Source organism: Vanellus vanellus (assembly GCF_965231255.1).
Source record: "Vanellus vanellus genome assembly, chromosome: 3".
Classification (NCBI taxonomy): Eukaryota; Metazoa; Chordata; class Aves; order Charadriiformes; family Charadriidae; genus Vanellus; species Vanellus vanellus.
Window position 1 is genome coordinate 99,615,751 of NC_138907.1, and position 15,595 is coordinate 99,631,345.

The window sequence follows — 15,595 nt, forward strand, 5'->3', positions numbered from 1 at the left end:
AGCTAGAGCTTTAAATTCTTGTTGGAAATAAGGACAAAGAAGCCTTCACTCTTGAGACAGAAGAAAGAAAGACGAAGCAGCAACAAAGTTCCAAGGCAAAGAAAAACACATAGTTTCCCCCTTTCAGGAATTTACTACACTTCTTTCACTTCTGTCCTAACAATCCCTTTGGGTTTTGAATACTAAATAAATTAGAGATCCTCCAGATTAGTCAGAGGTGCTTTGTGCAACATGCATTCTGTTCTTTCTACGTACACTTAACCCAAAAAAAGAAGTTAAATACGCTTAGGCAGTCAACTAAACAACATGAGTTAACAAATCTCACATGTCTGTTTTCTCTCTGTCTCCAAGCAGCCAGTTCTTTGGAAGCCAGTTCTTCCGGGCTCATTTTTATTAGATGGTCGGGAGTAACGTCTCCTTTCAGTACTTTCTTAAATAATATCTAAAAGAAAGAAAGAAAAGTTAACTATTCCTATCGATACAAAAACAGCTCGCAGCAGGGAAACAACATACAACGTGCCTTGTACAACTATATGGATTATGTGGTTTTCTAATTATCTCCCATTGTAGGAAGCAGTACTAGATTTTATATCATAAAAAGTTAAATTCCAGAACTCCATTTATTCTACATAATAGAACATATCTACATATGCCCTTAATGATCAGATGTATAATTAACTGTTGTTCCAAAGGAGAAAGTGAGTTTATGCCCATTGCAGCAGTAACTCCGACTTTTTTTTTTTTTAAAAAGGTACAAATCCCCTATATTACACAGCAGAAAGAAGCTAGTATTTAAAAGGATGTCTATGTTTCTTGACTGACTGAACTGAATTCCTAGGGTAAAAAAAAAACAAAACGCATAGTTTAGCCGTATGAGCAAAGAGAAGCAACTACCAGAATTTAGCCTGCTCATAGAATTTACAGTTGGCTGACTGTAATAGTAAAATACTACAGACAAAGCAACTTGATCAGAATAGCTGATAAAAGGACAAGAGACAGAAGTTGAGGAGGTGAGTATGATGTTGAATAATGGGTTCATAGAAAGCAGAAAAGAGAATGAAGATCAAGCCTGAGAAATCTGGGTATGAAAAAGCACAGCGAGACAAGCTCATGGACAGAAACAAAAGTAAGTGCAGAAAGCAGGAAAGAGTTATGGGAGGGGACAGGAACACCCAAACAACAGACCAGTAGTAAGGACAAACACTTAAACTCTGAAACCCCACCATAGAAAGTACACTGGGAGCAAGAAGTTGAAGAATTAACAATGGGGAACAAGCCAAAAAGAACACAGAGAATACTGAATGCACAAGAGGACAAATAACATCAAAGAGACGAGGAAACCTACAGAAAAAAATAACCAACAGGATAAATTGTGAAAGAATTAATGATGTATGTATCTAAATATGTATTTACATAAAAGACTCTTCCTTTAATCTATGGCAAATAAAGCATTTCTGCAAAGCACAACAGACAAATAATACATACTTTATTTTTAGGATCTTTTAAATTGAACATTAAACTTCTGTATTTGTTCTTATACTTTGAGTCAGTGTCCCGAAAAAAAGAAAAAAGCTCTCTTTCAATCCTTGTGGCAACTTTTGCTGCTCTCTCCTCAGGAATCTTTAAACTGGAGTCTGTCAATCTGTGAGAGAACACAAGGGAAATTACCAAGTACTTCCAAATAATTAATATTTTTTTCTCTGCCTTCTTAAAGAAAATAATTACAAACAAGTTCATAATATATCTTTACCTTTTCATCAGAATTTCTTTAAGAGACTGCTTGACACTTTGTCTTATCTGATCAGCAGAAGGCTTGGAAGCTGGCACGGCTGGCAGGTGTGTTGCACTAATGGTTCCTTTCTCATTTTTCTTTTTCTTAATTTCTTGTTTGTCATGAACACCTATCAAAACACAAAGTTAAAAACTGTAAGCTTCTCAAGCTACTGCTACTGTAGCTAGATGTCAGGAATATTTATTTTTAAAGTGCTAAGAGTTTTCCTTCAAGGAGAAGGAATGGACTCACAGGGTGGTTGGTGGGTTTGTTGCTTTTTTTTTTTTCTTTCTTATTTGGTTTGGATTCTCTACTACATAGATGAATCCAGAAAAGACTTACTTAGCAGAAACAAACATGACTTTTGCTCTTTGACTTAAGGTATTTTCTTCTACACTGAACCAAGATGCCCAGTGCTTCTTAGCTTGATCTTCAGTGGAATTTTTGACTCTGAATTTTTGTAAAAGCACAGATTATTTTTTCAATGAGCAAACTCAGAAATAATATACTGTGAAGCACTTATTATAAGAATATTAAAGTTTACTTTAAGAGAGCATTTTTCATTAAACTTAGCATTTCTGTATCTGTTAGTCATCAAAATTATTTCAATGATAATAATCTCAGCTTCTGATTCAGGTAACAGACATTCTTAAACAAGTCCATTATAAGGTTTCTGTTATAAATAATACAAATAGTGGAAATTTCTAGTCAAATTAAGAACATTAAAGCAAAAAAAAACAAATTCCTTCAAACTTTAAATTTCAGAGTTTCATCTGAAAGCTTATTTGTCTCAGCATGTGAACACATCACTAATTTAGAGCAGTAGCCTTCTACTCATGAAAGCAATGGGAAATAGACTTTATTAATTTATTCACTTTCTACTCTTAAAAAAGAAACAAATTGAAGACTGATAAAGATCTAACTTGAATGTTTGATGGAAAAGAAGTATTTCTTTATTATTATTTTCACCTATTGAGTGCAACTTAAAATGCATTAATACCAGAACCAAACTAACTACACTTTCAAGCAGCTATAAAAAGACAGATTTTCTTTTCTGTTGGGCAGACTGTGTGGTTGCATCATCAACTCTCTCATTAATACAACTATGATCCCTATCAAAATTACTAATTTTCCCCCTTCCTCACCAGGAAGGTGGTACAGATCTGAGACAGCTGTTTGCCATTCTGCACTGTGATATAAATTATTCACATGCGAGGCTTGTTAAGTACAGCAGCTCTAATAATGCTTTTATTTGCTCAATACATTTTTTTGCTTATCTCCTCCTCAGAAGGAAGATGAAGAACTGGACTAAAACCTTTCAAAAAATGTAGCCTGAGAGGGTTAAGGGGAAACGGAAAGCCACCACGTGCCAGCAGCATTTTGGCAAAGTTTCAATCATCTGAAAACACAGTTCCATAACAGGGAAGTGATAGACAAGATTAGCAATAAACAATGAAACTATAAACATAATGCAAAGCAGTTAAGAGATTAAGACAAATGGGCTGCTTAATAATTCTATGCTAATTGTCCTAAATGAGACTGCCAAGCCTCCCCTCTGTTTATAAATCATTTTCTCTATTAACTTCTATTCTGAAATCGTCACTCTAAAAATCTTTTTGTCATCTCCTAGTTCAATCAATACATTTTAGAGCAATTCAATTATGCCAAAGACTCATTTCACTCTATGCAATTTGCAGTTAAAAAGGATGTCAATTATTTTGTGACTCGGAGTTTCAAAGCTGAACAACAAGGTATTTGAAGTCTAAAAGTTACCATTCAGTATAAAATACTTACACTGAGATTTACACTTAACCCTGACATTTTCTATTGTTTTCTTCCACTTGCAAAAGACCAGAAAAACAGATTTTTTTTTTTTTTTTTGGACAAGAATTCAAAGCTTGAGTTTAGGAGATAAAGACACAGTTCTCATACAAAATCTCACTATCTTTGCTGCTATTACCATGATCTTAGAAGAATAATGCTTCCTGGAAGGGAGCTGAAGAGGGGAAATGTGTCCTTTCAACCTTTCAAATAAAATTTATATTAAAATCTGATAGCTCAGTGTGCAATATAATGTTCCCCTTTGAAATGAGCTGGTACCATCATTTGTCAGTTTGTACAAAAGACATCTGTAAGTCAACATATAATTTATACAGCAATTAAAACACTTATGTACATTAAGTATTTCATAGCATTCCATGGAATAGTAGTTCAAAGTTTTCTGCAACATGAAATAAAGTTTAATACAGAGACATCTTTGTGTACTTCTTCCCCCCATTCTTGATTATGTGAGCATCCTTTACTATTCAAACAGGAAATAATCACACATCCACACAGGAAACATTTACCTGCTAAATAAAATTTAAAGACAAATGAGAAAGAAAGATCACAAATATTATCGGAAAAAACAGCTCTTCAGATGACCATCACTTGCAGTACAAAATGTGGTTTGAAAAACTGGTACCATAAAGAAAGTCATCATCCTTCACTGTACATACACATGAATTACACCGTGGAGTACTTCACCAAACCTCCCTACCTGATTTCGTAGACCTTTCAACTGTACTGAGGGATTCTTTACTTATTTTTTCATTTTTATCTTCAGGGGACCGTCGAGGAATTACAGCAGTCTGTGATCCTTTTCGAGAAGGAACGTGTTGTCCTTTTTTAGTATCCGAGTCTCTGGACTCGGACAAGTTCTTCCCATCACCAGATTCCTGAAATACACATTTACATGTTAGTATGCTACTGAATGCTACAACGAGCCACTATGTAATTACCACACATTTTTCCCATTTTTGTTTTTCATTTTAAGTATACTGTATAATGAATTCCCTGGATGTATGCACCACCATGTAATATTTTCAAGTTACTGAACAATATCCCAAATTACTGCCAAGTATTGCTTAACAATGTCTTGGAAATATTGGCCAAAGACACATCACAGGCAATTTGCAGTTAAGCTCTATATTGAAAACCACTACATTTTCAACTGTTTCAGGAGGTCTGGGATACCAATGAACATCCCTTAACCAGTTTCGGCCACGTACCCATAGGAAGTTACTTATGATTAGAAAGTACACGTAAACCAAAATTAAACAGAATACCTTACATGTCAGAATTACTACTACTATTCAGAAATAAGACAAAATGGATTACTGATGATTCAGTTATGATTAATGTAACGCTATATACTAAAAGACTCCAAAGAATTGTAATAAAAACATCTCACTGCTCTTGCAAATTATCCTTTGACTAGTAAAAGGAGACACAAAGAAAGTAGAAATGCCCTAATTAAAATGTTAGGCATTTTCTTCTATGTACAATCTGAAGTTAAAACAAGAAAAACTAAAATACTGTTTTCATATTATTTTACAGGTCTTTAAAAGATCTGTGGTTTATATCATACAGCAAATTGACAGATGTCCTGTGAAAGTGCTTTGAAACCTGAAAGAAAAATGCAAAAAGTTCTTCACCGTTTCTATATACACCTATATGTATAGGTGTATATACACACACACGACGTGCACATAATCCTGTTCAATTTGAGAAGTTATCATCTCAAAAGAGTCAAGCCAGTTAGAAAATGAAGTAACTCTGAATATAATAATGGAGAAGTTTTACATTAGATTCACAAAAATGTTTGAAACACAGTATTTTAAATGGCAGGGGGTTAGGAGGAAACTCCTTCTATCCCCAAGAATTATCAGAACTTTAAGCATTACATGACTCACCCGTCTGAAGATTTTGACTTTGTGCTTCCCAGTGTCCTCTGTTTGCTTTGTTTTTTCAGTTGTTACATTTATATTGCAAGCTGGTGTTTGCTTTGACATCCCCGGTTTTTCACACTCAATTGCTTTTTCTTCTCTATGGATTTCAAGTTTCACTTGAGTATCCGGTACACTTTGATCAAAACACTCCATTTTTTTGTCTTCTTCAGCACAGCATTTCACGCACACATATTCTTTATCTTCTTCACCCATCTGCTGTGCTTGAGATAGACTCAGTCCAACACAATCACCGTGAAACCAATCATCACATCTACCACAACCTACCATAAACCTGGAAACAAAATAAGACATAAGTCAGCATATAGACTATAGACTATGAAAGAAAACACAGCAACTTAAGCAGAATGTACGAATACTCCTTTTGATTTGTGCATCTCAGCAATTCTTTCTTACCTGGTATGTGATTTTATTGTAGCTTTACATCCATCTCCAGCCTTACGACATGGTACGATCTTCCTGAGAAACAGGATTTTTGCCTTTTGCAATAGTCCAAGAGAATATCACAACCTCATTATGTTTTTCTGTAACCTGCCCCCAAAACCTACCCACAGTATCTTCTCAGACTACTGTTAAAAAAGGGGGGGGGGGGGAGGAGGGAATTCACAACTCTCAAACCCAGTAAAGTTTTGTTTGAAAAGAAAGTTTTCTTGCAAGAGCACATTATCCTTGCTTTCCTTCAAAAGTAATCAACACCCTTAGAGCAGGAATGTATAAACTGCAGTCTTCCATAGAAGAAAGAGATGTCTGTGTGTTTTGACAAATATGATCAGTACAGAAACATCAAGATATCCCAGTGAGTTTGTACTTTACGTGGCATTCCTTAGACCATTATTACTGAATTACTTCCAGAAATTTATAGAATCATAGAATGGTTTCGGAAGGGACCTTAAAGATCATCTAGTTCCAAGCCCCAGGACTCTTTACTAGTGAATATGGGGCCAGGAGTTTGGCTTCCAACTACATCTGGCTAGCGTGCAGTGACTGAGTGGCTAGTTTGAAATAAGGTACATGCCCCTTTTGTGTTGCTCAACAGCTATTTTATTCAGAGCTAATAGTTATTTAAAGAATGTTTCACACACTAAAATGTGTATCATTTAAAGGACACTTTTCATCTCACAGTCACTTAAGTTGTTTAATTATTTTGAAAGTAAAAGTAACTTTAAGTACAGACAATATTTTCAAAGTGTTGTAAAGATCACTTGGTCTAAAATAAAACCATAATTTCTGACTATTTTGCAGAAGCATTTTGAAAACTTCATTAGGTATCACTAGTACCTAATTGCACTGAAAAGTACAATTTTCAGTGGAAGTATTTTGAAAGGATGTGGAATTTCAAAGTTAGACAAGTTTTACACCTCAATGAATCTATTTCAGGAGACTTAATTGGTAGTAATCATTTTTTACAATCTTTTCTTATAAGAATGAATCTATCATCATTACTAAAGATCTGCTTTCAAATGACGCGGAAGATCTTTTGCATTATCCACTTACATTCTCTTTCCCCTTTTATAACTTTTTTTTGTTTTATACTTATATAAAATACATATCTACTATGATATATATTGCCTGGATGAAGAAAATCCAGAAAGAGTGAAAGTGTATTATGAAAACTACGAGTGCTTTGTTAATACAGAAAAAAATACTGAATTACCAGTTTTACTTTTTAAATCACGTCTGTCTTCTAAGAAATTTAAAATGCTGGTTGTTTGGGCAATATATTCAACAAGTTAAATACACTGACCTGCAAACCCTGTTTCTTATAATCTAATATCCTATAAATCTTTTTCATAAGATGATTCCTAAAGTACGTATGTTCCTATTAAGGCTAGCATCTGCTATCCGATGACTTACCTACTTCACAAAACCATATAAATATTACTAGATGAATGCTCCAGAGGGTCTGATGCAGGTACTAAGTTCAAGAAGCTACAGGTAGCTCAAGAGACAAAATATCTATTTAACAGCAGATGTTTGAAACGTAAGAGAAAAAGAAGAAAATACTGTGGCTCTATGTTCTGTCCTTGCTTACCAAAAATAAATCAGGATTAAATTCTGCTGAAGTAAATACTGTTTTGATGCAAAATGAGTGTGAGAAGCTTTAAACTTCGGGCAGTTTGAGAAAAAGGTAATGTCCAGCTTCCCTAGCCTATGATGCTGTTTGCTACATTTGACAAAACAAGTTTTTAATGTAGTTTGTGAACAAAACTATTTTCTCTTTTTTAATTTTATTTTTTTTCTGAGCTGCAAGTACATTTTTGATATTAGTCATGACTAACAAGCAGTATCTGCCCATCTATTTAGTAGTTTCAATTAGGAAGGCAGAGGTTTCTTCATGTTTTGTCAGTACCTCAATCTTTTCAGATCCACGTTCCAGCAAAGTGGAGATACAAGAAAGGTAACATTAGAGGACAACTGCTTCTGATGGTCTCAACAGAGTAATACCATAACATGCATAAACACAAGAGGCAAACAAGAGAGAAGCGATGGGACTTTAACGCGAGGATGATTGCTCCTTTCTGAGAGCTTACAGCCAAACATGATGGCAGAAAATACAGTGCAAGTGCCTATTTCACAACTGCAAGGATCCACAAGAGGATACATCTCTCACCATGGCAAGAAAATATTAGTCAAGCTCTGGGAATACCAAAGCTGGTTACAAAAACTCCAAACGTAAGATTTTCTACAGAGCTGAAATAAGATCACAGCATACAGTTAAGTGCTTCTTGCTTAAATGATATTTTAGTATAGTAATGAATTAATGCCTTTTGGTTAAAACCAGAAGGAAACCAAGAATATACCGTCTTGAATCCACAAATACTATCTGAATTTTTATTATAAACATGTTTTTTTTCTCCCCTGTTTGGAAATTCAGGCATAGGAGACTAATCTGTTAAATGAGCAAGGCAGACTGCAACCTTTAGCGACCAAAACAAAATTTTGATTATATAGAAAACAAACTAAATCTGAAAAAAAAGCAGAGATGAACTCTGGAGACTCAAATACACAAAATGCTGCCCATCTCCAACTTTAAATTGACAGCACGTGGAATTTTTAAGCTTAGCTCACACATCATAAGTGGGCAATAGGGACAGTATATGATGAGTAAAAGCACCAGATAGTCATCTAGTCTTACATCTTTATTTTCAGGTCTATAAAAAAAAAAAATGTAAAAAAACCTACAATGAATTCGGCTCAGAAACAGATCGTTCTTCCCTAAGAATGTACACCAAGACTGACAGACGTCATTCAACCCATCTTAAGCAAATTACTGAAGATGGAATATCCATTTGGCTTCATTCCAGTCTTCACAATAGGGTTTCAATTACACAATATTTAAACACACACAACAGAACGTCAGGATTCAAGATTCAGAAACTAAGACTACAAAGATAATCCAGAAATGTCCATGAAGCCTGTACTATAAAATAGAATGTGGTGTTTACAATTGTCTTGCTTAAACCTGATTATAACAAAATGGTAATAAAAATACTGGTGCTGCCTGCCTTAAAAAAAAAAAAAAAAAAAAAAAATCACTATTTCTACTAGTATTTTCACACTAGTCAACTGCAAGACTGTGACTACTGAGGCTGGGAGAGAACATACCAATTTTGATACCAATAGTGTAAATAATGCTTTTTACCATAAGGCCACTTTTATATCTTTGTTTCACTCATCTGCACACAAAACACAATTATGATTTGTAACAGCAATTATAATTGGGTAACGGTCATTGCTCAAAGACTAAAAAGAGGAGTCAAGGGAAACTGAAGCCTGGCTTGAAGGATCAAGGATGTCCTCTTGTACAGCTGCCAGAGTTGTGACTGAAGAGGTTCTGATATCTTGGACTATTAAGACACCAAAAAGTTTCTGACTGTAGATTGCTTCAAGTTTGAAGTGCAGGAGTTTTACCCATGTTGTAAGGCTGGATTACCCATGGATGTAAAGCTGAAAGAGAAAGAAAAAATTGTTTTAAAATATTAAATTGTGCCACATTCAATAACAGAATTGCTTTCACTGGACTTTAATATAAAAAAAAAATTGTTCAAGAAAAAAATAAAAAGAGCTGACAGGTAACAGCAGACAGTACTATAGTTCACTGGGACTGAGTCTGTTATTGTTTAATTTCTTTTGAAGAACCCTCACATCAGCATGAACAGATGCACCTTAAAATCAGGAAGTAATAGACGATACATTAAAAAAAAAAAAAGAGACAATACTTAATACAAAATTTCCACAATCTCTCTTAGGATTAAGATATTTTCTTTGTTGTGTTATTTGTAGTAAATTAAATTCATCTCTTAGATGAAAAACTTAGGCTTGGACTATTTATTTTCAAAATATACAGGCCATGTTTTAAAATTAATTTACATACATTCAATCCATGTAACAAAAGCAAGTTTCTAGAGTAATTCATTACTGTGAAATAAGATTTTACAAGTAAAACAGGCAGAAACAATCTTATTCATAAAACGATTGTTTGTTGTAAAGCTATACTTGTGAGTAAAATAAAAGACAAAAAACTAGGAGCCATCAGAATAGTTCAGTGCAGGCCAGTAATCAGCATTTTAAAATTAATTAATTACGTAAGGTGCATTGCCACAGAAAATCATTTACTTCAGAAATAATTGCCTCTCTTTACTCCTTTGCATTTGTGGTACATAGCACATGGAAAACACTGCAACAGGACTCAAATCTTAACAAAAAAGTTGCAAAACTTAAACTATTCAAAATGACACCCTAACCCTCAACTCACCCAAGAGGAATAAAACCACTGTTGATGCACTTTTTGAGGACTTAAGGATTTAAAGCATTCCCACATCTGCATTCCCCCTCAGCCCCTTAATGCCACTGTTCACCAATCTTCTATAAAAATCTGTTGTAAATTTGTACTAACATTACAACTGTGTCTCAGCTCCATTGATGCTAGAGTCCAGTCAACATTAAAGCGGAAACACTGCATAGAGGCAACTGTCTTTCCTTTAGCTAATTCAGATGTTACTAGTAAAGAAGATATTCATGGCAGTTTTAGCCAGAGCCCACGTTCCACATCAGTGAAGTGGTATGGGCCCGATACAAAGCTGAAGTGAAATGAGTGTTTGCCAGAAAAAAAAAAAAAAAAAATTAATTGCACTACCTTGTCAGAGCACATATACATGAGCAGCTTCTCTTCTTTGCTTTTCAGTACAAGTCTTAACACAGGGGACATGACTTTTCAGGTTTTGATCTTCTAGGGACAAGAACAACCTCTCTCCAAAGAAACACTATCAGCAGACCTCTTTACATGAAATTTGCAGCATAAGAAAAAAGACACTGCAAACTTATTTCCTAAATATTAAGTTTCAGCAACTCATTTTTTATGTAATGTAAGTGGATTTTTTCCTTAAAGGCACAATTTTCTTTGTTTTTCATATTACATGCACGTCTCTAAAAAGGAAGCAGGCAGGGAGACAAGCAATCCATGCTCTCTGAATTAAAAGTAAATGCATAAAACTTGCGCAACAACAAAACAGGAAAATCAAAGTCACTGAACTTCCCAAAACCCTGAAAAAAAAAAACCTATGGGTACAATACATCTAACATTAATCACAAATCTGTAAGGAAAAAAAAAAAACTTTAAGGGAAGCTCCGTTACCACTGGATTCTACACTTCATGTCTTGCAAGATCAGGATACAAAGTTCTATAAACTGCATATATACATATACAAACATTTTATAAAACTATGTATTTCAGACAACTCATTTTCCAGATTTCCTATTGATACTGGTATTAATAATAATCCTACCAATACTGCAGCAGAGTAATATAATCCATATAAAAAAACCTACTAATAAAATGGTACCGCTGTAAATATAAAACACACTGGAGTTCTTCCAATCTTTAATTATACATTACAATGCTATTTTGTTTATACTGTCATTCAGGTTTTCCATAGCTGTGGCTAGACATGGATGACAGCTTTTAATTCTGCAAGGCTTTCCACAGCGGAAGAAAGTAGTAACAGAGGCAGAAAACCTAACAGCATCATCCATGACTGTACGTTGATGACATCTTGCATAATCTGCAGTTTAACATACTCATAGTATTCAATGAACATGTACTAGAACTAAGGCATCATAATTATTCTAATTACTATTTCTTGTGAAGAATGTTGTCACAACAATGATTCACTTGCTGTATATGCATCTACCCTTAAAAAAAATATGCACATGTAACTTAAGGGTGGTTATAAGTTCGGAGCCTTAATCTCCTTCCTCAACCATTCTCTTTTGTATTGGCTGTAAAAATTCTATGATTGCCTGGTTCCAAAATAGTTTACTGAAGTATCAGCACTATTTTCAAAAACAAAAAACAGAACAAAAAAACCACCACCAACAACAAAAAAGTCCAAAAGTCCTAATAATCTTTACTATATAGGAAAAAACAGTTCTCAGATTTTTTTAACTTCACTCATCAGCCAAAGTAATTTTCTGTATTACAGCTTTGCAGAAACTTTTTAGTGACTATGTATATGAAGAGGTCAGGAATACTATATTTTAGCTAAATCAACTCCTGCACTTTACAGTTAATTGCCTTTTACAATATTACTAACTTTTTCTCTATGTTAAAGCAGAGTTGAAATGAGGGGAGAAAGATGACCTGGTTCTGTATCACTTCATTTTTCTGTTAGCTCTGAGAAGGCCCATTTGTATCTGACCACACAAACTGCATGATCAAATCCCAAGTAACAGCAAAGCAAAACAGAAAAAAAACAAAAACAAAACAACAACAAAGGAGAATGCTCCAAATCCCACAGCCTATTAAAAAAACCCAAACAACTTACTAGAGAATTGTAGAAATCAAAAGAGGAAGTCACCAGCAATAAATTAAAGCTACAAACTTCCCTCATGATATAATGTTTTCTATAAAATTTGCTTAGAAACAGAGTATCTCAAGTTATGTACTATAAATTATTAATCGGAAATTGGTGGAACTTCTTCCATTAAAGAAGACAGAATGAAGACAAGGGAGACAATCTGCAAAACATCAGTTAGGTTTTGTCTATCTATACAAGAATGGAACGCGTTCAGCCCTCCAGCCTGCAGAGAACTTAAACATCTACAGTGAAAACTGGACACATTTATAATATGCCTTTATATCACAAGGATGCATATGATGCATACAAGAAGAAACCTTACATTAGCAGATTTCTCAATGTCTGCAGAGCTACCATCTTCATCTAGCTCTGTGCCAAGAAATTAAACATTAAAGAGAGCTGAAGAAAAAAAATAAAGATCTTAGATCTGTCTTCAGGAAAAATAACTATTGTTTGTGACAAAGTTTAAAATTTTCAACATCACCCGAACTCATTAAGAAGCTGAGGTCATAACTTCAGTCTGTAACATTTTTGTATGTGATATGCATATCCATATACATACATACGCTTCATCTATAGATAGACGAATGAAATTTTACATGTATGATTTCTGTTATTAGCTGACGAGAAAACATCTGACAGCAATATGGGAACACAATAGTAAACTCAAAGTTGAAAGCAATACTATGAATAACAACAGTAAATTCAGACTTTGAAACTGAAAAAAAAACCAACCGTGTTTCAAATGTGCTGAAAATTACTAAGTACAAAAAGTTACATTGTTATTATCTTACTTGCCCTAAAACACAAGGTTTAGTTTTCATATGAAGGAACAATTATTTTTTCGTTATGTTGCAAAGGTAAATCCCTGAATGGGAATCGACACAATACATCAAGCAAACGGACTGAAACAATTAGTCCTGAAGCCAAACACTGACCACCCACTCTCTGAGGTAATGAAGATATAAAATACAAAACAGCTATGTTGGTTCCAGTTTATAAGCACCAAGAGAGGTGGAAAACAGAGCATGAATAGTCACTGTTCAGGTGCCAAAGACCAACAATCTATTAAGAGAAAAAAACAGGCATTCCTCTTATAAAGCAAGACATGTTCTAACTTGTTAACTTTTTTGATCATGCAGGTCACATGTTTGTAAAAGGATTCCTCCCTTCTCAGCCAAATCCATTGTATTTGCAATGCAAGGTAAGCACACTTTGACTTTAAACATGGTCAGCAAATTATTGCATGTATTCCTAAAGATATAAATTGACTAGTTTGTGAGGTGCTGATTCTGAAATCAAACAACATACAAGTACCATCATCTTCTACTGCTCTTCCAGCAGGCACAGTAAGATTACTCTGGGGCTGTGAAAGGACTACGTAAGCATCCCCCTTAGGGGATTCTGTACACAAACAAGGCTGATGAAACAATCTCCACACATTATCTTCGACCTGAATCAATTTCCCAAGCATAGTATTACATTAACAACAAGTTAGTGGCCTTGCATTTATTGTAGGGAATACAAACAGGTTCAGGCGACTACTATTTTGCAGCCCGAATTCTAAAAGTGTTTCATTTACATGACATACTGCAAAGCTCTTACGTACGTTATTTCCCAACTTGTACCGCAACATTGATAAAAATTTCCAAAGTTTAAAGAAACATAGATCAGGATATAAACACAAATATTGTTTCAGGTCTTAGCTCTGCCTTTGACATTTGTTGAACTTACTTTGTCTTTTGACAACATTTGTGTCTCACACTTTCTCCTTTTCTGCTATACACTGAACAGAGGGGAAAATAAAAGAAAGCAGGCTGGCCAGGCTAGGCTATTACAAAAAGGAAAAAAAAAATTCCTTGAAAATTCCTTTTTCATTCACAGAGTGAATGAAAAAAAAACTTATTATTATAGCCAATTTTGATAATTTTGATGTTTTTCCAAATAATAAAAGTGAAATTTATGTTAAACTGGGTTTTTTTCACTGTACTGAAAACATGTTCTTGTACTAATAATTAAGTACAAAAATACCAAGGCACTCAAACGAGTTTTGCTTCCTCTTGTATCTTAATGACATCATGTGAATCTGAAAGGTTTAAGAGTTCCTATTTGCAGCATACAACTACAAAATAAAAGTAGTTTGAACAAATTAAAACTTCATTTTTTTAGAACAGTGATGATAAGTGTTGGACTGACAGTCTTAAGTCTTCTATTATGAAGCACAGGGCTCAATATTGCAAGCTTCCTCACTCCACTGTGTCTCAGTCACGTTCTATACACAAAAATTCTGTGTTTATGCACTAAATATCTTTCTACATTTAGTGAATTTGATCTTTTCCCACTGAAACTGCTGGCTGTGTCAACAGTTTTAACACAGACATATTAAAAAAAAAAAAAAAAAAAAAACACACAAAACAATCTTAACAAGACTGACATTACAAAGTTGAGGATACCAGTAATCACCATCTGTGGCAACTTGCGGGCTCTCTCAATACGACCTCAGCTGGTGATCCATACATTATACTATTCTTCTAGCAGCAGTAAGAGCTAGCGACACAAAATTGGTTTGCTGCATTTAATCCTGTAACAATGCATAGCATGTATATATTCTGTAGCATTACTTTGACTTTATAAACTAAAATAAGGAGATCTTGTTCTGCCTCGCTGCTGTATCTTCAAACCAGTGTTGCTTCAAACCATTCAGTATTAAAAATCAAGACTTTCTGAACTCTGCCAAGACATTCAGAACAAGAAAACCCACAGAATATTTAAAATATTAGCAAAAATACGAAGAAAAAAAGGAAGAGTTCAACTCAAAGCTGACTTTTTAACAGATATCAAGCAGTTTAAACTGCCAATATGCATATTTGCTTTAAAAAAATCCACATAAGCATTTTCATATCAGGAAGCAGCCTGTCTGAATTTAAACAATTAACTGAAATACAGACTACCCATGTACTACCACCATTGTGGTAACACATGAGATGATAAAAACTAAGGAAATACACACTACATAGAATTAAACATTTTATAGAGGCATAAATGATAAAGGGACAGTCCTAACAATAAAAGAATTAAAAAAAAAAAACCCACATACAAAACCTCATGAAACTCAGTTTGAGTGCCCCTTCAATCAGGGAATTCTCACCAACCAGGCAGAGCAAACCCAGTTTTAATTC

General features: G+C 34.3%; 1 protein-coding gene across 1 annotated transcript in view; it reads right to left on the minus strand.

Moving 5' to 3' along the window:
- Window positions 1-15,595, minus strand: part of PHF3 (PHD finger protein 3) — a 42,661-nt gene that overhangs the window by 12,425 nt on the left and 14,641 nt on the right. The window contains exons 4-8 of the mRNA XM_082480187.1: window positions 5,506-5,833; window positions 4,311-4,488; window positions 1,751-1,901; window positions 1,486-1,642; window positions 326-442 (exon numbers count right to left, since the gene is read on the minus strand). Of these exons, the coding sequence (XP_082336313.1) occupies window positions 326-442; window positions 1,486-1,642; window positions 1,751-1,901; window positions 4,311-4,488; window positions 5,506-5,833 (931 nt within the window). The remainder of the gene's footprint in view (window positions 1-325; window positions 443-1,485; window positions 1,643-1,750; window positions 1,902-4,310; window positions 4,489-5,505; window positions 5,834-15,595) is intronic.